Genomic DNA, 24,868 nt, shown 5'->3' with positions numbered 1-24,868 from the left:
TGAAACATTTGACTCTGACCCAAAAATAACATCAGCGTCTGCCAAGTAAAAAGCTATAAGTTACACCCCACCATCATCCAATATAAATTCACACATCAAATAGTAAAAAATATATATATAAAAGGAAGAAAAAACTATCCTCCTTGAATAGTGAGCTATTGGTAGGACGTCATGGAGAGCCTGTACCATAACTCAAAAGGACAAAATCACTGGAATGACCCTTACCACAGCCAATGCAGACCCATCATCCAGATAAAAGGTCAGATGAAGTGACATTGAATAAGACATCAAACTCCTTCCTACTGACTGACTGCAAACTCTTCTCAATAAGTGTTCCTCACATAGAGTGAATGCAAATGTGCTGTTGGCTTCACATAGGTACAGGTTAACAATGTACGTTTTATGTACAGTGGTCTTATTCTTATAGGTTAGCTCATGCGTTAACTTTCAGAAACTTGTTTCCACTTCACCACGAGTACCCAAATGTGGCAGTAGCATAACTTCGTAGGTTAGTATACAAGTTCATGCTCTCAAACAGAACCATTGAAAAGCAAAGCTTTACTGTAAAAAAAAACAAAAAGAAAAACAAAACCCATCTCTGACTGAACACATCCTTTTATGTTATCTCATTACACAAGGTAGGTAGTACATAGACAAATGCAGCTCATACCGCATCCACAATCTATCAGACTACTATGGGCCGCTAACAGTTTATTAGTCCCTTAGGAGAGAAACATGATCCCATAGTAGTCAAGGACCCCATCTGTGAGACAGGGCTAGATAGCTAGTCATGATTTACACAGGCACTCTTTATGGGGCCTTTTAAAAAGACAGAGTCCATCATAAAAACAGGCTTATTTATGGAAGAGCGTTAACTCATGGGCTATTGTCAGGATTAGTACAATTGTGTGTGTGTGTGTGTGTGTGTGTGTGCGTGTGCATGTGTGTGTGTGTAATTGAGAGGTTAGTGTATGTTAATTTACTTGTCTCACAAATGTGTGTAAAATTGAGAGGTAAGAGTATGTGTATGTTCATTTACTTGTCTCACTGCATGAATATGCGAATGTGAGTGTGCGTGTGTGAGTGCACGTACCCTACGCAAGCACACAGATTCAAGTCAGGTATCGCAGACGTATGCATATTTAACAATATCGACACAAGACACACGACAACATGAAACCACCCCATCTTATCAAAAATGAATTCCATAACCAAATCACATTTCATCCTTAATAACTGTGCCATAATAACCTAATGCCATATTTCATCCCAACTCCATTTCCCTTAAAGCCACTGTGACTGGACGACCAATAGGTGGCATAGTTCCACATTGTATCCAGGCAGGATTGCGGATTGCGGGGAGCGAGAGAGAGAGAGCGAGAGCGAGAGAGCGAGAGAGAGTAGTGCACACTTACTTGCATTCTCTCTCCTCCAGATCAAAATGCGGATTGAAGTTGATGAGAATCTTTTGACCGGGTTCGGGGGCGGTTATCACCCAAACGCATTGCTGCGACGGCAGATAGGCGCCTGGATAGCCGGGAGACGTTAAATAGTCAGCATTGTGAATTTCAATGTTATCTCCGCATTTATCTGCAAGACAAGAAAACAAGAAAACACACAATTACTCAACTTGTTTGGGGAGGACACGGAAAATGAAATGGCCCTGAGACTTGAATCCGGGGGGTTTATTGACCGATGAGGCCAAGCCCGTTGTTGTAAATGATTTCTCCGCATGAGGTGGGATGCCATACAGCGCAGAAGCTGTAACGATAACCACGGCGTCAATCTATCGATAATCACATTAGAGTCCCACATTAAACAGATGATCGATATAAGCATTCGCTGACTTCCACCTGATAACAGCGCTGTCACGTTGGGGCTATGCCACAGCGATGTGCTCTGGCTGGACAGAGCCGAGGTACACACGGGCTTCATAACAGGTGAGAAGCTGGAATGGTGCAAAAGCAATGAGTGAGGACATTACTGTCAAGTCGTGTGAATACATGATAACTTGTAAACACCCACCGGTATGAGCCAACGAGGCAACGGAGATGACTTGAGCGCAAAAGAACAATAGCAATCCAAAACGCATCCTTAGATGGTAGAGTATAAACATTGTGGGGAGGGGAAAAACAAAATCAAATAAAGACGCGTTTCCCTCCAGCGGCGGTGTAACGCGAAAATAACAAAATGTCTCAAAAGTAAGAGAAATAGCTGTGGTTGATTTTACGTCGCCAGCATCCTGTGTGGATCAGCACCGGATTCCTAACTGCCTCTTAAGTCTCGCCTCTGTCAGTGAACAACTTCCCATCTTCGGAAAGGGAGGAAAAATAATAATAATCCAAATGCCGAACGAAGACGACGAACACCAAAGAGGAATAAATCCGCTCCGGCTGAAAAAAGTGGCCGGGGCGTTAATGAGCCCTCGACCTCGAATAGAAAAAAAAAAAGAAAAAAGAGAAGAAAAAAAAGGACCGTTAACACTTGTATATCGAAGAAGAGCTACGGAGGTACTTCCAAGTCGGGTATAATAAAGAAGAGAAGAAATAAAATGAAGTCTATTAAGCGGACTTTCTCCGTTTCGGGTGAAGCTCCTTTCCTTCCTCCGTCTAGAGGAGAAGTGAGTGAAGACGCACGGCGCGGGCCGTCGGAGAGACGGCGGGACCGAGCGCTCGCACGGACACCGCGCGCTCCCCACGGAGGAGGAGGAAGGGGGGGGGGCTGGGACGGACATGTACGCTGTCGACGCCGGTTCCGTTGTCATTGGAAACGAATTTATGGTTTATTTTGATGTTATTATTGTGTTGTGGGCCTCCTCGTGATACTGCAACCTACTATACAATTATCCATTGTATTTTATCCATTTTCAATTTAATTTTGCTTAGAAACTATACATTAAAGGTTCTTTTTTAAGCGCTTTCAAGTTTTACTTTGCTATCGTTTATCTCTTATCCGCCGTCGATCAATTATGGGGTTAAGGTATATATTTTTTTATTGTATTGATTTGTTTACTCCGCTTTATTTTATCGCCACCTTCTTTTTGATTGTTTGATTGATTGACTGACTGAGTCATTGGTCATTCATTCATTCATTCATTTCATTGAAACATCTGAAGTCCCTGGTTAACCATCAAAAAGACATGCATGTTGGGGTTAATACTTCTTCCTGTCTGTGCACCGACCAAGGCAATAGGAAGAAATAACTGGAGCTGGTCCCCAGATGCTGACCACTGCTCCTAGCTACACAGCTAGGATGGCTTAAACGCAGAGCCTCATTTCTCAACGGGGATCAATAAAGTATCTAAAAAAACAAAACAAAACAATACTTTTACGGAGTGATATTTTTTCGGAAACAATGATTTTAAGACATCTGTTCCCTGACGATGGATGGATATGAAATACCCAAGAAACCAACTCATGATGACAGAGGTCTGACTCTTCATGCGCTGCTGTTGAAGACCTTTCTGTTGTCGAGTAAAACTCACAACTACTTGTAGAAACAAGAGTTTCACTTAGCCAGCGTTCGTTCCTTCTGTGTTGGGTGCCAAGTGAAAAAAACAAACCTTACAGTCCTAATATTTAACTTAATTCATCCAGTACCTGACTCGAAGTGTCACATTTTACCTATGTTGTGGACTACATTTCCAGTGACACTCATCATTAGATTTCATAGAAGCTGGAGGCCTCCGATCGCAGAATGAAATAGACCTAGCAGTTGTTATTAGAAAGTTTCCACAGTGCTTCATGAGAACATATAACACCATGCCTGAGGCCACAAATTTGCCAGTTTGAATTCACAGTCCTGCTGGGAAAATCTAAGGTGTGTGGATAGGGGCCTGGGGTAGGGGGAGTGAATAAATAACCCCCCCCCCCACACACACACACACTGTCAAAACGTTCCTCGAGCAGATCGCTAAACTTCCACTTATTCCACCGGGGCTACAAGAGACATATGGTACACAAGACAGTGGTTGAGTAGCAATTATGTGACAATTCATTTAACGACGTTAACCAGAAACACACTGGCGTTGAAAGAAAGCGCCTGTTCGTAATGATAATAATCACGCACTTCAATTAATCAGCACCTTTCTGGAAATCCAAGGTCACTTTGCAAGTTGAGGAAACATAGGAATTAAAATCATGGAAACAAACATAAGCAAAGCAGATGGAAGAACATGACATGTGCATACAGGGATAACGGCAAGAATAGAGAACATCATAAAATCCAAACAGCAGTCATAAAAATGGAGTAAAATTGTATGGCACTGTATAGAGAGGACAATAGGAGAGAATCAGGGAGTGTCAGCTATAGGTCCCATTGAGAATAGATGGGTTTTGAGTAATGTTTTGAAGTTGGTTGAGTGACTCAAGCAAACCTTCCCTGGGTAAGTGAAGATAAATCAAATGTTATCATCAGAAGCTCATAAGGGTTATCAATGGGGCATACATTTTACCAAACAAGCTATGATCAAATGGTGATGTACACTATTTATTGTCTTCATCTCCTTTTTGCAGTTCTGCTGTTTCATCAGTTCTCCGGTTGCTTTGGAAATAAGTTGTGCTTTCCATCAGAGGACAGAAACAAGAAAAAGCCTCATTGGTAAAAGCCTGACTACAGGTCCAGTATTACCAAAGAACCAGTGTATGCTGAATGAGATATACACTTAGCAGAATGAAACATTTGTGTGTGTGTGTGTGTGTGTGTGAGTGAGTGAGTGTACTGTAAATGTGTATGTGTGTTTGTGTGAGTGAGTGAGCACTGCAGTGCTTTGCATCCCATCACAAGACGCACCTGCGTACAGCCATGCAAAAGCTTTGACAAGCTCAATGTGTCCGCAATTCACACATGTGCACAAGCACGCACACACATCTATGCACACAAACACACAAAACGCCTCATTGAACGCCGTAGGAGGACTGAGCACTAGGAGAGTGCCCCTGAGATTCGATGTCTTGCTCTTGTAAACTTCGGCATCTCGCCTTGCTCGCTCTAAGCCTTGGAGAGCGAGCAAGAGAGTGAAAGGAGAGAGGGGGGGGCAGACATGAGCCATTTCTTAAAGGCTGTTGTCGACTGCAATCTTAAGATAGAAATTGAGTTGATGTTTCCAGTCAGTGAACAGACGAGATTGTCTTGGGGGATCTGGTGTTGGTCAGAATGTATTTTCTGCATTTCTAAGCGCCTTGTCACTTTAAATTGTAAGACCTCTGACAGCACAACAGACTTATCTCTTAACACTAGCATGTGTGACCAAAACAGCAACAACTGTCAATTTACATGGCAACCCTGCAGTTTGTAAAGTCGTTGGACAGATTCTCAGATTTAAACTCGATGCGTTTCGCTGTGTGTGTGGGGGGGGGGTATAGGGGGGGTCTATTTCAGGAGAGGAGCAGGGACAAATCAGCGTGCTTGAGTGTTTGTGTTGGGGATTATGCAAGTAAATCAGTGTGTGTGTGTGTGTGTGTGTGTGTGTGTGTGTGTGTGTGTGTGTGTGTGTGCGCCGCTGGCCTCTGACAGCGCAGTCACATGTTTGTGTGGGAATCAGAATGACACACAACATGAAAGAGAATTGTGCATCCATAACATGTGTAGGATGTGGGCGGGGCTGCCACATTTTACCTGTCAAACTCGTTTATTGGAAAATGGAGCAATTAAGCCACCCATTGAAATAACAGCATCCGTCAGAGCAATTCTTAACTGTCGAGTTGGTTAACCAGCATGTTTCAAAACAAATTTACAATAATGATGCCCCCCCCCATTTCCCCCACCCACCCCACCCCATCCCATCTCCCAACATGATCACATGTAAACATGATGGTATAGGTACTGGTACAAGTGCTTATACACAGTCACTTTTATTTCCATTTCATCCTCATCCATAACGACTCTCCAATAAAGATGCATGAATACACACAGCTACACACACACACACACACACACACACACACACCACAAACACTAACATATATTGGCTGTGGAATGATAAAGGAGGGAGGTGAGATTTTCCATGAGGAGACAGACTCATATCTCAGTAATTAAAGGAGACACTGACAGTGATCAATTTGGCTTCCATAGTGGGACAAACGCCTACAACGCTTCACGAACACACACACATACACACATATACACTTCTCAAAAAAATAAAGGGAACACCTAAAAACACAATATAGACCTCGATGAATGAAATATTTCAGCTGAAAATCTTTATTTATTAGACAGAGGAATGAGTTTAGAGCAAAATAACCTAAGAATGATCAATGGAAATCAAAATCATTAGCCAATTAAGGTCTGGATTCAGAATCATACTCAAAATCAAAGTGGAAAATGAGAACATAGGCTGATCCAACTTCTGTGGAAATTCTTCAAGACGATTCAAAATGAGGCTCAGTAGTGTGTGTGGCCTCCACGTGCCTGTATGCACTCCCTACAACGTCTGGGCATGCTCCCGATGAGACGACGGATGGTCTCCTGAGGGATCTCCTCCCAGACCTGGATCAGGGCATCGGTCAACTCCTGGACAGTCTGTGGTGCGACATCGCGTTGGCGGATGGTACGAGACATGATGTCCCAGAGGTGCTCGATTGGATTCAGGTCTGGGGAACGTGCAGGCCAGTCCATAGCATCAATGCCCTCGACATACAGGAACTGCTGACACACTCTGGCCACATGAGGACGAGCATTGTCATGCATGAGCAGGAACCCAGGGCCCACTGCACCAGCATATGGTCTGACAATGGGTCTGAGGATCTCATCCCGGTACCTAATGGCAGTCATGGTACCTCTGGCTAGCACGCAGAGGTCTGTGCGGCCCTCCAAGGATATGCCTCCCCAGACCATCACTGACCCACCGCCAAACCGGTCATGCTGGAGGATGTTGCAGGCAGCAGAACGTTCTCCACAGCGTCTCCAGACTCTCTCACGTCTGTCACATGTGTTCAGTGTGAACCTGCTCTCATCTGTGAAGAGCACAGGGCGCCAATGGCGAATCTGCCAACCAAGATGTTCTCTGGCAAAGGTCAATCGGGCTGCACGGTGTTGGGCTGTGAGCACAGGCCCCAATTGTGGACGTCGGGCCCTCATACCATCCTCATGCATTCTGTTTCTCACTGTTTGAGCAGAAACCTGCACATTAGTGGCCTGTTGAAGGTCGTTTTGTAGGGCTCCGGCAGTGCTCCTCCTGTTCCTCCTTGCACAAAGCACCAGATAGCGGTCCTGCTGCGGGGTTGTTGTCCTCCTGCGGCCCCCTCCACGTCTCCTGGTGTACTGGCCTGTCTCCTGGTACCTCCTCCATGCTCTGGACACTGTGCTGGGAGACACATCAAATCTTTTTGCCACAGCACGCATTGATGTGCCATCCTGGATGAGCTGCACTACCTGAGCAACTTCTGTAGGTTGCAGATATCGTCTCATGCCACCTCTAGTGGTGAGGGCACTAGCAAAATGAAAAACTAACCAAAGATCGGCCAGAAAAGATGAGGACAGGCAAATGGCCTGCAAATCCATTCCTTTTATAGGGGTTGTCTTGCAAATTGTCTAATTTCCACCTGGTGGAAATAAGACAATTTACCAACAGGTGAAATTGATTCACAAATCAGTGTTGCTTCCTAACTGGACAGGTTGATATCTCAAAAGTGTGATTGACTTGGAGCTACATTGCATTGCTTATGTGTTCCCTTTATTTTTTTGAGCAGTGTATATATGGGGTTTCTTCCCCAGAAACCATCAATGGTGTAGATGAAAGTGCTCAACAAATGAGGAGCAGAATATTAAGATCTCTTAATATATATACACTACCGTTCAAAAGTTTGGGATCACCCAAACAATTTTGTGTTTTCCATGAAAAGTCACACTTATTCACCACCATATGTTGTGAAATGAATAGAAAATAGAGTCAAGACATTGACAAGGTTAGAAATAATGATTTGTATTTGAAATAAGATTTTTTTTACATCAAACTTTGCTTTCGTCAAAGAATCCTCCATTTGCAGCAATTACAGCATTGCAGACCTTTGGCATTCTAGCTGTTAATTTGTTGAGGTAATCTGGAGAAATTGCACCCCACGCTTCCAGAAGCAGCTCCCACAAGTTGGATTGGTTGGATGGGCACTTCTTTGAGCAGATTGAGTTTCTGGAGCATCACATTTGTGGGGTCAATTAAACGCTCAAAATGGCCAGAAAAAGAGAACTGTCATCTGAAACTCGACAGTCTATTCTTGTTCTTAGAAATGAAGGCTATTCCATGCGAGAAATTGCTAATTGAAGATTTCCTACACCGGTGTGTACTACTCCCTTCAGAGGACAGCACAAACAGGCTCTAACAGGTACTATTTAATGATGCCAGTTGGGGACCTGTGAGGCGTCTGTTTCTCAAACTAGAGACTCTAATGTACTTATCTTCTTGCTCAGTTGTGCAACGCGGCCTCCCACTTCTTTTTCTACTCTGGTTAGAGCCTGTTTGTGCTGTCCTCTGAAGGGAGTAGTACACACCGGTGTAGGAAATCTTCAATTTCTTAGCAATTTCTCGCATGGAATAGCCTTCATTTCTAAGAACAAGAATAGACTGTCGAGTTTCAGATGAAAGTTCTCTTTTTCTGGCCATTTTGAGCGTTTAATTGACCCCACAAATGTGATGCTCCAGAAACTCAATCTGCTCAAAGAAGTGCCCATCCAACCAATCCAACTTGTGGGAGCTGCTTCTGGAAGCGTGGGGTGCAATTTCTCCAGATTACCTCAACAAATTAACAGCTAGAATGCCAAAGGTCTGCAATGCTGTAATTGCTGCAAATGGAGGATTCTTTGATGAAAGCAAAGTTTGATGTAAAAAAAATCTTATTTCAAACACAAATCATTATTTCTAACCTTGTCAATGTCTTGACTCTATTTTCTATTCATTTCACAACATATGGTGGTGAATAAGTGTGACTTTTCATGGAAAACACAAAATTGTTTGGGTGATCCCAAACTTTTGAACGGTAGTGTATATATATAGATATATATATATATATATATATATATATATATATATATATATATATATATATATATGTAGATATATATAGATATATGTAGATATATGTAGATATATATAGATATATATATAGATATATATAGATATATAGATATATATAGATATATATAGATATAGATAGATATATATAGATATAGATAGATAGATATAGATATAGATAGATATAGATATAGATATATATAGATATAAAGAGAATGCAGAAGTACATAGAAGTACACATGCAGGCACAACATGCACTCCTACAAACACACACACACACACACACCCTACCCCCTCCACATGCACCCGCTCATGTCTTTCAACAGCTCCCCTTCATATAACAGCCCCAGAAAATCCAAAACACCCTTTCAGCCCAAATTCACATTCAATACATACTCCTGCACTTACCCAAATCACACTGAAAAGACATTTCAACACAACACAAGGTCACAGCACCCAGGATAAGATCTCATCGCCTGGCCCATGGCTTTCATCCAGTTGGCCTCTTACTAGCTTCAACCATGGGACTCAACTCAAGCTGGCAGGCGTGCGCGCACGCGCACACACACACACACACACACACACACATACATACACACACACACACACACACACACACACACACACACACACACACACACACACACACGTATCTCTGGAGTGGACCTGCCAGCTGCACATCCCAGTGGGAGTAATGAAGAGGCTCGGTCGGGACAGAGCAGTAAAGATGGCTGCTGCTAGCCAAAAACAACTTGGTAGTAAAGGATTCCGATTCAGATAATTGGAGTCGTTGACAAGAAGGCGATCCACAAATGGACATCCACCCCCATTTAGACCCCCCCCATATACGACTCACCCACAAGTGCAAAGCACACATCATGTACACACACACATACTACACTACACACAAGCGATCTGCTGCACAAAGCTATGTATCACACAGTGTATGAAGAGGTTACACCACTACATAGCTTACACAACCAGACTTCACATCTCTCTCTCCCATCTGCTTCCTAATAACACGTTTGACACTTAGTACACCGATATAAACACACCGAAGGCTTTGTTTGTTGTGTCTGAATGTTGCTCTCGCCTTTTTTATTCAGTAGCTCTTTGTGATTTGCAACCCTGAAAAATCCATCCTTTTTGTGCACTTAGATGTGTTTTTATTTTTATTATTGTCTGCCTGATCTGACTGTTAATGAACCTGCACAACATTGTGTGTGTATGTGTGTGTGTGCGCGCTCTTTCCGATAGGTAGGTTGTTTGAGGTTTGTGCATTTTATTTGTGCATTTTATCGTCTCGTTTATTTTTTATGCGTTGTACATCTCCATTTCGATTTATTTCTGAGCACTTCTGAAGCGCTTGGGCAGGCCCTCTAAAAGGCATTTTATAAATGAACGTGAGTTGGTAATAACCTTCACCTCTTAGCCAGCTTCCAGCATTGTCCACGATGTTTCTGCCGACTGCACTTTAGCACATGTAGAAATTGCTTTTTAGTTTGATTTGATTTGACAGAGTACTGCATTTTTTGGGCTTGTGTCAGTTAAATTGGAGCCACAAAAGGAACATTTTAAAAAAAGTATTTATTTTGATATTTGTTTACAGTGTGGGGAATGTTTAGATCTCTAGGCAAGTTATGTCTTCATATTATATTTTTAAAGCTTTCAGTGAATAGAGATTACAGAAGTTGGGGAAAAAAATCATTGGGAATACCCCCTCTCCTTCATTCTCTACGAGGATTGAGATGATAAGTCACCACAAAACACACTCAGATTAACATCTCCCTCTTATGAAACACTGACGGCTTATCTACGGGTCACATTTACAGGACTAGTTTCTGAAAGGACACGTATACGACAAGAATGATGTTCACGGGCCGGAAAGAGTCATAAACCCTCACTTTCCAAACAGTTTACAAAAGAAGACTGAAAAACGTGACAAGGTTTTCACACAACAGAAATAACGGGTATGTAAGGAAAACACAAGTGAGAAAACATAGCCGTGACAAACATTTTTGGAAGATGATAATTAAGACGTCATGTTCAAGAGGACTTTCTCTCTTGGGATTAGGAGCATAATGGATTACAATAGATTTAATAAACAGAACACCAGTTTTTTGTTCTGCCCATTCAATATTGTGATTTGAATTTAGAAAAAAATGAGAAAAGGAAAACATTACCCCGCATTCAAACTCAATATTTTGAGTTGAAACAACAAATGGAAAACAAATAAACAAACAAACAAACAAACAAACAAACAAACAAACAAACAAACAAACAAACAAACAAACAGTTTTTCATGTTTTTAACCCATTGCACTTATCAGATAAAGGAATTATCCCAAGTTACACTGACCTCAGTCACCCTATTTCAGTTCATTTCATGTTTATTTGACAGGGACAGACACACTATACATAGATATTTACACAATTATCCAATGCAGTGTATCACAACATTTATAGCTAGTGCTAATTGCCAGTGGGCCTAGATGGGCCTTTAAAATAACAGACGTGAGACACGTTTACAGACAACAGAGTTAAACTATGTAGTACATTTTGTTGACCTCATAGCAACAGCATTACAACTTGCTTGCTGGCATACACACATACAGACATACACCTATAGCCTGTATACATAAGCATACACACACACACACACACACACACACACACACACATATTATATATATACACTACCGTTCAAAAGTTTGGGATCACCCAAACAATTTCGGGTTTTCCATGAAAAGTCACACTTATTCACCACCATATGTTGTGAAATGAATAGAAAATAGAGTCAAGACATTGACAAGGTTAGAAATAATGATTTTTATTTGAAATAAGATTTTTTTTACATCAAACTTTGCTTTCGTTAAAGAATCCTCCATTTGCAGCAATTACAGCATTGCAGACCTTTGGCATTCTAGCTGTTAATTTGTTGAGGTAATCTGGAGAAATTGCACCCCACGCTTCCAGAAGCAGCTCCCACAAGTTGGATTGGTTGGATGGGCACTTCTTTGAGCAGATTGAGTTTCTGGAGCATCACATTTGTGGGGTCAATTAAACGCTCAAAATGGCCAGAAAAAGAGAACTGTCATCTGAAACTCGACAGTCTATTCTTGTTCTTAGAAATGAAGGCTATTCCATGCGAGAAATTGCTAAGAAATTGAAGATTTCCTACACCGGTGTGTACTACTCCCTTCAGAGGACAGCACAAACAGGCTCTAACAGGTACTATTTAATGAAGATGCCAGTTGGGGACCTGTGAGGCGTCTGTTTCTCAAACTAGAGACTCTAATGTACTTATCTTCTTGCTCAGTTGTGCAACGCGGCCTCCCACTTCTTTTTCTACTCTGGTTAGAGCCTGTTTGTGCTGTCCTCTGAAGGGAGTAGTACACACCGGTGTAGGAAATCTTCAATTTCTTAGCAATTTCTCGCATGGAATAGCCTCCATTTCTAAGAACAAGAATAGACTGTCGAGTTTCAGATGAAAGTTCTCTTTTTCTGGCCATTTTGAGCGTTTAATTGACCCCACAAATGTGATGCTCCAGAAACTCAATCTGCTCAAAGAAGTGCCCATCCAACCAATCCAACTTGTGGGAGCTGCTTCTGGAAGCGTGGGGTGCAATTTCTCCAGATTACCTCAACAAATTAACAGCTAGAATGCCAAAGGTCTGCAATGCTGTAATTGCTGCAAATGGAGGATTCTTTGACGAAAGCAAAGTTTGATGTAAAAAAAATCTTATTTCAAATACAAATCATTATTTCTAACCTTGTCAATGTCTTGACTCTATTTTCTATTCATTTCACAACATATGGTGGTGAATAAGTGTGACTTTTCATGGAAAACACAAATTTGTTTGGGTGATCCCAAACTTTTGAACGGTAGTGTATATATATATATATATATATATATATATATATATATATATATATATATATATACACGCCTTCACCCGAAACGAGTAAAAAAAAGTTAATAAAAAGATAGTATATACACAAGATGTATTCAAATGTGAGGCTGCACCCTAGATGACAACACTATTCGGTGCTCTATAGTGTCCCTTGGCAAGATGTTCTGTTGTTCGGTGGCACAGTGTAGCTGAGATTGCCGCAGAAGAATCCTGTTGCTTTTTGTCAGAACTGCTGCCGAGGTGACAAACAGAGCTGCCGGTTGCCGGTACCGATGTCGAGTTGACCGAGCGGAGCCGCCATGGTTTACCCTTCCAGGTACTGACAGCTGGGTACTCTGTGCCCGGGGATTTGAATTCAGTTACCTTCTCCTAGCCTTTGTCTAAAGAGGCATCAACCCACAAGGCAGCAGGTGGATTTGAAATCAGAGTTCCCTTCTCCTATCCCAATGTGTTGGCTGGACTGGGCACCATGGGAAGTACCATACATGCATGCAGGAGGACCAGATCTATCAGTAGGGACATCGTCATTAGCCAAAGGGCCCTTTCTGAGGTAAGGTACTGCCCCTCTACAGCCTGCAGTTGCAGTTTAGCATCTTACCCAGGACAGAATGCATACATACATACACACATAACATACATATACATCCATATGCTTATACACATATGCATGCATACATATGCTTGCTTGCTTGCTGGTTGTCCATCGTGCCCGATGATGACCATCTTCTTCTATTTGTGGGTCCTTTGAGGACTCAGATAGCAGAAGATACCTGCGCAGAGATGGTTTTTAAAGTGGCATGGGGGGTGCGCTTCTCCCAACGCCACATGACTTGATTGTAGAGGAGATGGTTCCGATGGCAAGGGGGATCCCTAGACGACCGGCACCTCCACACAACTGCAGGGGGCTGCCGGAAATCCAGTTTTTCGGAAACCGCCTCGAAGCGTGCCGCCACAGCTTGCTTTTCTGTTGGGGTAAGCTCCCTTAGCCTTATGTCTTCCAGACTCACGCACAAGGCAGCGGGGCAGTGGTTGATAGGTGCCAGGGCGTGTCCACCAGGGTGGGCCTGCACACCATATCTCTGCGGCCCACTGCTGCTCCGAGATCCCCTGCCAAGTTAGCCTGGGGCCGCAAGACCCCAGTTACCACGTGTGGCCACGGGGAGGCCTGGCAGGAGTCTTGGTGAAGGAGAGGCTATGTACTGGCAAGGGAAGGGTTACACGCTAGGATGCTTCCCTATTCGCCACAAAGGCTAGCCAGCGGCAGCAGGCTAAGGGCAGGAAGGACACAAACGGGTTGGAAGAACACGTGCACCTTCCCTCCAACTACACACTGCTGCACTAGACGCATCACAACACTCTGTGTGTATGTACACACACACATACACCCACACACAAACACACACGACCACATGATTGACTGACACCAACTAACATTCCTTGAATTTTAAAATGTTGGCAATTTTGGTCCGTTTTTGTCACTTTCTACGACTCACACCATTCTTACATTTTCACACTGTGAGACAGAGCTCAAAATTCCAAATACTTTCAGCCCATCTAAAAAGCAAAGACATGGGAGAAGAGATGTGTCATGAATCTGAATCGTGTTTGACTCACAGAGAGTTGATAATCACACCTTTTCTGCCCGTTTGTGCAAACGTGGCCCACAGCAGGCATTGGTTTTTTTTTTGAGGTCCTACAGTACGCTTTTCTGGCCCACATTATACCTTCGACAACATTTGACCACCATCCATCCCCAGCTGTACTGCAGCGAGTCGGCGTTTGTCCAGTTAAAACAGAACAAATCCATTTACCCGGCACTTCAGCATCATCACAAAGGGCCTCACAGTTAATATGTAAAGCAAACACAAAAAGCAACCCAATATATACTGGACTTTGGCATTTACTCATGCATCCACTCAGATGACTAAAACCACATGTTTTTTGAAAAGATGACAACTTATTCACAATGAAACTTTACATAATCACAAAGTAGCTGCCCCCCCCCCCAGTGTATAGTTTGGGTCTTCGAGTGAAAAGCAACACCACTCGTGTTTTTGACACATTTCTGTGCAGAATTAGATTCGCCTTGCTTATTTTTAGGAACAGCTGTTCGAAATTAGCCCTTTCATTTTCTCTCTTGGCAGACTCAATGACGATTTAACTCAAGCCTGTGCTTGGTACCGTGCGGGTATGAGGGGAGACTTGCGTGTGTGTGTTGTGTGTGTGTGTGTGTGTGTGTGTGTGAGAATAAAGACAGATAGGGCAGAGGGAGATGGGCAAGAATATATATAACTTAAGTATTTAGATATAAAGAAGGCTGTAAATAAATCGAGAGGGGGGCTACAGAGGAACATCGTGGCAGAGATGTGAAAAGACAGAGGCAGCAAGAAAGTGATAGAGAGCGGGGGGGTGACATAAACAGAAATGGAGCAGGGGGGGTGTGTGTGACATAAACAGAAATGGAGCAAGAGAACAACTAGATAGTTTAAAGCTTAAAAAGCATGCCGGAGATCGGGGGTTCAAACCCCAGTTGGGACAAGTCTCCAGTAAGAGTCTGTGGCTTAGACTCCTAATGCTATACAAGCCAGCTACCTCGGATATGAGTGAGAGTAACGTGAATAGAGTCATACCGGTTCAGATGTCACCCGGATTAGCAAGGTCCAAACCGGGCGTTGGGGAACCAGGGCAACCTGATGAGAAATGGACTACTGGAACAAGACATTCATGGACTAGGGTGGAGAACCTGCAACTGATGGAATGCTACATAATGGTAAGAGGAGCGCTAGGGGCTGTGACCCCCAAACTGGGAGAGTGGCTCCAGCAGATTCCAGGAACAACATCTGAGGTCTCTGTCCACAAGAGTACAGCCCTAGGAACAGCTAAGACACTGCGCAGAACCCCCAAACTACCAGGCCTATAACAGAGGACCCGAGCTCGAGGAAGACACACACCACCCAAAAAAGAATGAGAGGGAGATTTTGATTGTATATATGTATGTATATGTGTATTTTATAATGTCTGTTCAAATGTTGTAATGTTTTTCCTTTTACATATTGTTTCATCTCTCTATGCTTGACCACTTCTTGAAATCCCTGTTTTTATTGCATTTCCATTTTTTTCTCTTTAAATTGTATGGTATTGTACTTTGTGAAGCACCTTCTAACTCTGGTTTTTAAAGGTGCTATAGAAATAAAGTTTATTATCTTTATTATTACCTTCTCTCACTATCTCTTTTCTCCTTACCTATCCCACTCTATCAAATGTGATAATGTCACACCTGCTGGAGTGAAGAGATGAGTTTTTTTTTTACAGCTCTGGTCTCTCATCAGGAAAAAGCTGCAGAGGCACAGTTAAAGACGGCTGGAAAGACTAACCCTCCATCTGGATCTTTGACATGCAGCCAGAGCTAATCAAGACCCCCCCACCCCAAACCTAGACCCCCCCCCACACACACACACTTTATGGAGACTTTAAGTCCTTTCCATCTGGCCCTAGGTTTAAACTGCCAAAGGGCAAGACTAATAGAGTGAGAATTTCATTGCCCATCTATGTCATTAACCCACTGAACCGCGGGGGCCCATTGTGATGGTGCTGATGCAGCTGAGACTGTATGGGAACTACAGCTACATTTATATGGAGTCTAAAAGCGTGATCGTAAACCAATGAACGCATTACGCCTTTGACTTTAGAAAGAATCATACAAACGACTTTATCTGATTATCTTTCTCCAGGTATGTCACGATGTCTCCCAGTTCAGTTCAGTCAGCTCATAACTTCAGCCATTGTCTCCCATAGCCTCAGTCATCCTTCCGGTTCAGTCATAACCTCATCATAGCCTCAATCATCGTCTGTTGTTTTTCCTGTTTTATTTTGAAGTACTCACCAGTCTTGTCGTTTCACTTCCTGGTCTGAGGTCACACAACAATGGCAGCACCCACAGAGGTGCAGTGTTTAATGGTAAACCTTCAACTAAGGCAACATAAAGTATATTTGCCTGTATTTAATTACAATAATATATACTGTCATATAGTAAAAACTTTTCTGCATGTAAATTGATGTCAAAATATGCCGTCAATGTTATTAGCTAGCTGGATACAGTAAACAAAATGAACGTTATCTTCTCGACACAAGTTATTCCTCCGTTTGGCATATATGGGTTATTCTCAATCACGTGATTTTTCATTGACAACGAGCCATGGATGTATTATGCAACGAACAGCTCCGCCATGTTGGAAGACAGTTAGACCTTAGCAACTACTGTTTCCACCGAAGTTCTCATTGTCGATCTGTGTTTACAAGAACGAAATTTTAAGAGAAAATCGGACAAACGTACGGAAATAAAACATTGCAGTTGTGATACACTCTTTGAAAAACACTGTAAAATAAAATTTACAAAGTTCTGGCCTAACGGCACAAAGGATCAGATTCGATTTGAGGATTTTCGGCCGTTAGGCCAATCTCGTGCAATTCCGCGATGGCTTTGATCAAGAATTATGTACAAGCTTTAGATGGAAAAACCAAGGAGAGATAGGAAAAACTTGCACTTACTGATATGTCAGACCAACCAACATGTTAACAAATTTACAAAACAAAACCAGTTTCTCTCCCTCTTGTGCTAATTATATTCAAACCATGTCATTTGTATATTATAACAGTTTTATAAAATGAATATATAACTTGAAAGTTGTACCAGTCTGAAGGAACTACTGAGTCACACACAAATGTCAATGCCCAAGAAACCAAGGTAGTTTTATCCACTGCTGTCATACCAGCACTATCCTTATTACTGAGGTAGTCTGTTGGTAGAATTCCTTGCAAAATTGTAAATTTTCTCCGACTAGATCAATGACATGTTCCACATGGATGAAGACAGATGCAATATTTCTTGTTGCCTCAATTTCTAAAGGACCAAGCTGCTTTTTCCCTTTTGTAAAAAGCAGGTATCTTAATTTCTGCATGCTACTAATTTTTCATCTGTAAGATCTTCCCGACTTATCCTCGATATCCGTTTTCTTCTTCTTTCCTCTAACAACCTTCGAATTTCTTCTCCTTGATGGCTGATTATCTTTGGAACATGAAAGTAGTACTTGTTCCACTCTCCATCAGCTCGATTAGAACAACCAAAAACAGTGCAGAAATTTACCATTGTAAAATATCGAAGCATGATAGCTATTCTGTATGAATCAAATCTTGAAACAAATTCTGTCCACTCTGGTTAGAAAACGTTTAGCACCGTGCAGTGAGAACGACACAGTATTCTATGGATTGGAGCCGTTGTCCTCCAACATGGCGGATGTGTTGCCGTCCCATTATGTATTATTAGAGCTCCAGTAGTTCACGTCACGCAATAGTCGAAATCAAAACACCGCCATTTTGGTAGGAAAGCGGGCCTATTGCTGCGCAAATGACTGCTAGCTAGCAGCAAGTCTCTTCACCTGCTGTATACAGTCAGTGAATATGGTGGATAGCTGTTGTGCGCCGGGATGCCAGAACAGTCACGGACAAGTAAAAGGGAGAGTATTGTAGCAAATTCAGGGGGGCAACCACAGGAACTGCTGCGCTTGCACTGCGGGAGACATCGCTGACTGCTCGACTAAAGGGTCAGACCCATCAGCCAGCAGCCAACGTGTCTACTTATCCATGCACGTTACACTACCACCCCCTTCTTGGGGAAGCGCGTCCCCGCGCTTAAGCCTATCAGCTCCTTCACTCTTCTGGGCGCATACGCTTCCGATGCCCTTACGGTCTCACAATCCCACTTCTGGACACCAATGTAGCGAATTCGGGGGGCAACCACAGGAACTGCTGCAGCCAGAACGCGAACCCGTAGAAAAAAAAACTCTGCTACCCGTGCCATCTACGGGCCCATCAAGACCACACCAACACCAATGAAAGCAGAGGACAACGTAACAATTCTGAGGGACGACGTAGCCATCAGTTAACGATGTAAACAGCACTTCCACCAGCTCCTCTGCAAACCATCACAAGCATCTCCGGACTGCCTTGATGGCTTACCTACTCTGCTGCATAAACCGTGGATGTCTGCACCTCCTTCCACCAAGGAGCTTCAAACAGCGATTGCTCAGATGCGCAACAACAAGGCGGCTGGCCCCGACAGAATCCCTGCAGAACTGTACAAGTGTGGAGGACTACCTCTTCAGAGGTGACTGTACGAAATCATCCTGCAGATTTGGGAAACCCAGACCGCCCCAGCTGATTTCAGAGATGCAAACATCATTACCATTTTCAAAAAGGGGACCGAGGAGTGTGTGGCAATTACAGAGGAATTTCGCTCCTCTCAACAGCTCGGAAAATCCTGTCGCAGATCCTTCTGAATCGTCTCATCACCCTGGCTGAAGAAGTTCTCCCTGAATCCCAAAATGGGTTTCGATCCCACAGAGGGACCACCGATATGATCTTTGCGGCACAACAGCTCATGGAGAAAGCAAGAGAACAACAGAAGACAATGTTTTTCATCTTTTTCGACCTTGAGAAAGCATTTGATTCTCTTCCGAGAGCCACTTTGTGAGATGTGCTATCCAAATCTGGATGCCCTGACCACTTCATCCAGATGATTTGCGGCCTCCATGATGCCATGAAAGGCTGTGTCTGTTTCCGTGGAACCCTTTCCGAGCCTTTCCCCATGGATTGTGGAGTAAAGCAAGGCTGTGTTCTAGCGCCTACGTTATTTTCCTTATACTTGGCTGCTCTCTTGCAGAAGACAGATCGGTCACCCAATGGTAAAGTCAACATCTGTTACCGCTTCGATGGCAGCCTGTTCAATCTCCAGTGCTTGAAGTCTAAGAACAAGACATCCTTCAATGCCCTCATTGAGCTTCAATATGCCGATGATAAGGCGGCTCCTGCCATGACTCCAGAAGGTCTTCAGTCGATCACCAATTCCTTTGTTTAGGCCTATGAAAGTTTTGGCTTTTCTGTGAACATCAAGAAAACCAAAACGCTTGCTGTTATGCCTCAGGATACCCCAGCAATCCCACTTCTGACACCAATGTAGCGGATTCAGGGGGCAGTCTGGGAGACCGTCGCCACGGCCAGGACGCAAACCCGTGTCTCCCACTCCGCAAGCGACAACGTTAACCAGTCGACTAAAGGGTCCGACCTCTTAGTCAAGGAACAACGTGTCTACTTATCCATGCACGTTACACTACCCCCCTCCTTCAGGAAACGCGTCCCCGCACTTCAGCATATCAGCTTCTTCACGCCTCTGGGCGCACGCGCTTCCAACGACCTCACGGTCTCAAAGTCCCGCTTCTGACACCAATGTAGCAAATTTGGGGGGCAACCACAGGAACTGCCGCGGCTGGGACACGAACCCGTATCGCCGGCACCGTGGGAGACATCGCTAACTGCTCGACTAAAGGGTCCCTTTAGTCGACTGGTTAACGTTGTCGCTACATTGGTGTCAGAAGTGGGATGGTGAGACCGTAAGGCCATCGGAAGTGTATGCGCCCAGAGGCGTGAAGGAGCTGATATGCTTAAGCGCGGGGATGCGCTTCCCGAAGAAAGGGGGTAGTGTAACGTGCATGGATAATTAGACACGCTGGCCCTTGGCTAACGGGTCGGACCCTTTAGTCGACTGGTTAACGTTTTCGCTACGCTGACCGCTCGACTAAAGGGTCAGACCCGTTAGTCAAGGACCAACGTAGCGAATTTAGGGGGCAGGCGGTCCGGGAACCGTCACCACAGCCGGGACTCGAACCCGTGTCTCCCACACTGCAAGCGACAACGTTAACCAGTCGACTAAAGGGTCCGACCCATTAGCCAAGGGCAAACGTGTCTACTTATCCATGCACGTTACAGGATTTTATCGGATTCCTAAAGATCCCGAAAGACAACATGAATGGATTACTGCCATAAAACGTGCTAGAAGCGAACAGAAGGAAACTGAACGATGGGACCCCACGAGCAACAAAGCGTTTTCCAGTAACTGCAGTTCATCATAAAGGTTTATCATAAAGGTATAATTTAATGTATGAGGTGGTGCCTTTGGAAATTCATTCACATAGTGATAATGTAGTTAAATCTTGGTAAATCGAAGATACAGACTAGCTAACACTACATAACATTAAGTGACACTTACCCCTCCAGTGACAAGAAACCAATTTTTAGTCGGAGACTCCAAAGCTGAATATTTGTCACGAATCCAGATTTCGTCCATTTGTACCCCTCCAGGCTTTTGTAGGCTTTCAAAGACTCTCCAGAGTAGGATGAGGGAAAGTTTATTAGATAATTGTAGATGTCTGGATACTGCAGGTCCGGAACGTTGCCTGTTCCCGCTGTTTCAATACTCGTGAAAAGCACCCCGGGTGCATTATAAGGGTCAGTACTATTTAATCTGTCAAGTTTCGCAATATAGCGTTCAATGTCTTTGGAATTAAAATGCGCAGTGAACTCCGACGGCCTGAAATCGACGCTGGCGCCATTCATTTTCGCTCAGTGCTAACGCCTTTCTTCCTGCCAAAATGGCCGCGTAAAGAAAACTAGTCACGTGACCTCCGTAGCTCTAACCCATATGCAAGGTGCGCACTGCCGACTGACAAAAACAAACAAACAAACAAACAAACAAACACACGTTTGTCACGGTCAGCCATGTTTTTTTTTGTTTACATTTGACATCATGCTCCTGGAAAGCTTGGAGTTCGGAAATTGGAAATATCGACTGAGAAATCCCGACCTCGGACTTTGAACGGAACGCAGCATTATACTCCCCTGTTCCCCTGCCAGGTTGTCTGGTGTGTACAACCAAGCTATCCAGCGTTCACTAGGCGATGTTCTGCCTGTTCACCCGCGTTTGAGGTCTTTGCCTGTCTGGACGTTGTTTCTCTTGCCTGCGCCTCGTCGGATCTGGTCGCCTGTTCGGACTGATTTCCCTGTCCCGCTGACCCCTGTCTGCTTTTGTCCATTAAACTGAGCGTTACGGTAACCTGCCTGTCTGTGCATACTGCGTTTGGGTTCTCATCTGCCACTTTCCCTAGGAAGCGTTACAGAATAAGGTCAAAAGCCAAATATGACTTGGAAGCCTTAATCTATACTCAGTCTATCGATTTATTGGTGCACGTAGTATATATACGTCTTGGTCATATTACTGTCGGCATTTTGAAATTGTACAGGTGGTGAACTGGATGTTTTTCTTATAACACAAACCCTGTCGCTAATAGGAACGCTTATGTAACGTTCACGACAAGGAGAGGAAGTACTTCCAATGCCATCATATCGGTAAGAACCAAGATACCTTGGACCGATTATTAAAAAGAAAACTTATATTCTTCTGCATATTAGAGAAGTCGTGGTGCCTCAAAAATTCCAATAGAACCATTTCCTTAAAGTGATTATGTAGTGTTATTTATGTAGAATATTCTTCATACCTTCATGTACTCCATGAATATACATACGTTTCATGTATATCTCGTTTTCTTTGAGTGATTTTTTATTTCTATTTTTTGTGCATCTGTGGCCGGTTGTATCACCTGTTTGTAAGAACAAATGTTTCCTTTTTTGTAACAATGTTTTTGAGATTTTGTAAAGCAAGAGCCTACTAAGTCGAGATCTGTAGCATACTCATCATCATCGGCGGTCACTCGGGGTCGAGTATGACTGTCCTCCCTCTGGGTCTTCAGGTGGGCATAGAGGCTGATCCTGGAGCCACATAATGGTAAGATGCCTGCGCATGACAGCTTTTTATGTGGAGTGACTGATGCACCTGCAGCCACCACACGGTCCTTGGTAGGGGGTGGCCAGAGTCCAATGGCATGGAGAACCAAGACGATTGGGGACCACCCTCTGTTGCAGCCTTCATCCGCCTTCACTGCCATTGTGACCTGGAGACATCTTCCACCAGTTGCACTGTTGAGGTCTTTGTTGGATCACATTTCATCTGAAACCTCCCCCTTGACCTATCCGCCTTGGGTGACCCTACCAAGAGCCAAGCTCTGGACAGCATAACTCTTGGGATCATTGGTACACGCAAGCTTCTCCACCACAGCAAGGTCGTGGTCCAGGAGAAGTGTAGCATAGTACTAAGGCTGTGCCATATGTACTTATATAGAGCTCAGTTGCTGTTAAATGCTTAATTGCATAAAGGAAGAACTTGTACTTTCAAACACCTGGTGCCACCACTCGATGTCCATCTGGGTGAAAAATGTATAGAACAAGTTTCTGGTGTAGGAGTATAAAATCTCAAACAGTCAGTTGTATAAAGCAATGCAACAGGGGACTCAGCAATGTATCAACCCAATGTTGATCCAAGTGCTGGAAATAACTTATGAACCTTCTCTATTTGATATCATGCTGCGCTTGAGTTTTCTAGTTGTCAAAGTGTCTCGTTTTTGTTTTTGTTTTGTTTTGGGGGGGGGCGGTTGCCAATATTATCAAATGTCCTGTCTGTGCACAGCTCTGCACAGAAAGATGAAAAATAACTTTAGACATAAAGATTTTTCAAAGACTTTCCACCGCCCCATAACTGTGAACCCTCCAACCAGAGGAAGAAAAACAAAACAACCCCCCCCCCCCCGATAACATCAAAACAGAACAACAGGCTGCAGGTTCCAAATATTTACAACCCCCGCCGTGTGAACTGTTTCCAAGAAAAGTCTTTCAGGGGAAGAACAACAATTCGACGTTTCTTGGCTCCTTTTGTTCAAAAGACATAAATAGCCAGAACCAAAGTCCTCTGAACAGCTTAAAAGGGGATCTCTCAAAACAGAAAGCACTAGATAGTTCAGTTTGGTGTTGTCTCATTGCCCAGACATTCAGACACTGACTTACACCTGGATCCAGCATAAGTGCAGTTAAATATCTGCTGTGTTCTCCATCCAGAGAACCAGTACACACAACATCTGCTTTAGTGCACTTTGGACTCAGTCCAGTTGGCACAAACAAAAATTATACAACACTGACAAGGAAAAAAATTCACCCCAAAAGACATAAAAAAGTTCAATCTACGAAATAAAAACACAAACAAAACAAGACGACAGAACACGCAAGAGATGACAAATTACATAAAAAGACAACATAGAATATTAAAGCATTAACAAAATTAGCAGGAAAAGACAAATTTCTAATGGGACCCAAGGTGGGAAGCGAAGCCACTGGGAAAGCGGGAACATTGGGACTAAAGGTCAGAGTGAGAGTGTGGTCAGTGACCTGGAGCACCGGCCGGGGTGGGGTTACGCGGGGAGGGACAGGAGATGTGTCCAGGCCCTGATGGAGTGTGTTTACCCTGAATCAGATAGTGTGGATCGGCCAGGCAGCCGGCTCTGGTGCTACAGTAGAGCTGCCTGCTCCCTGACCTAGCTTTGATGGAGAGGCTGAATAACCTACTGGGAACACTGGCCCAGGGGGAGGGAGGGGTTGTGTGTGTGTATGTGTATGTGTGTGTGTGTGTGTGTGTGTGTGTGTGTGTGTGTGTGTGTGTGAGAGAGACCCAATTGATAGGAATGTGTGTGTGAGTGCGTGCACATGCATGTATATGTTTGCCCACAGCTCGATAAGAGAACGGAAAAAAAAGGGGTGGTAGGGTGTGTGAATGTTAACCCTTGTGTGCACATTTGTACACGTATGCGTGTGTGAGAATGATAGGGAAACATTAGAGCACGGAATGCTTTTTTTGCTGATACACAAAATGTGTGTAAAGAAAGAAAGGCATTGAAAGAAAAGTATTAGAATTATATGAAGTGCCTTAATGTCTATTTGTGTGTGTGTGTATGTGTGTGTGTGTGTGTGTGTGTGCACGTACACATGCATGTGTAACAGAACAGGCCCTATCACTGTCCTTTTTAAACATGTCCCAGCAACCCAGAGACGGCGACATGCTAATTACAGCATAACGGCTATCAAAGGTCAAATGTTAGGCCCTAACATCAGGGTCTCCTCGGTCGACCTTCTAACAACCTATGAGGTTAATTAGTAAGGGAGAAGTTTATGCAGCCATT

At 43.6% G+C, this 24,868-nt stretch overlaps 1 protein-coding gene across 2 annotated transcripts in view; it reads right to left on the bottom strand.

Moving 5' to 3' along the window:
* Nucleotides 1-2,635, bottom strand: part of LOC130124555 (neuropilin-1a-like) — a 94,814-nt gene extending 92,179 nt beyond the window's left edge. For both annotated transcript variants that reach the window (XM_056293957.1, XM_056293958.1), the window contains exons 1-2: nucleotides 2,026-2,635; nucleotides 1,416-1,590 (exon numbers count right to left, since the gene is read on the bottom strand). In XM_056293957.1, the coding sequence (XP_056149932.1) occupies nucleotides 1,416-1,590; nucleotides 2,026-2,116 (266 nt within the window). In that variant the 5' untranslated portion in view covers nucleotides 2,117-2,635. The remainder of the gene's footprint in view (nucleotides 1-1,415; nucleotides 1,591-2,025) is intronic.
* Nucleotides 2,636-24,868: the final 22,233 nt, after the last annotated feature.

The sequence above is a fragment of the Lampris incognitus genome, chromosome 14, assembly GCF_029633865.1.
Source record: "Lampris incognitus isolate fLamInc1 chromosome 14, fLamInc1.hap2, whole genome shotgun sequence".
Taxonomy (NCBI): Eukaryota; Metazoa; Chordata; class Actinopteri; order Lampriformes; family Lampridae; genus Lampris; species Lampris incognitus.
The sequence above is the reverse complement of the archived record's forward strand: the minus strand, read 5'-3'. Positions and strand labels throughout refer to the sequence as shown.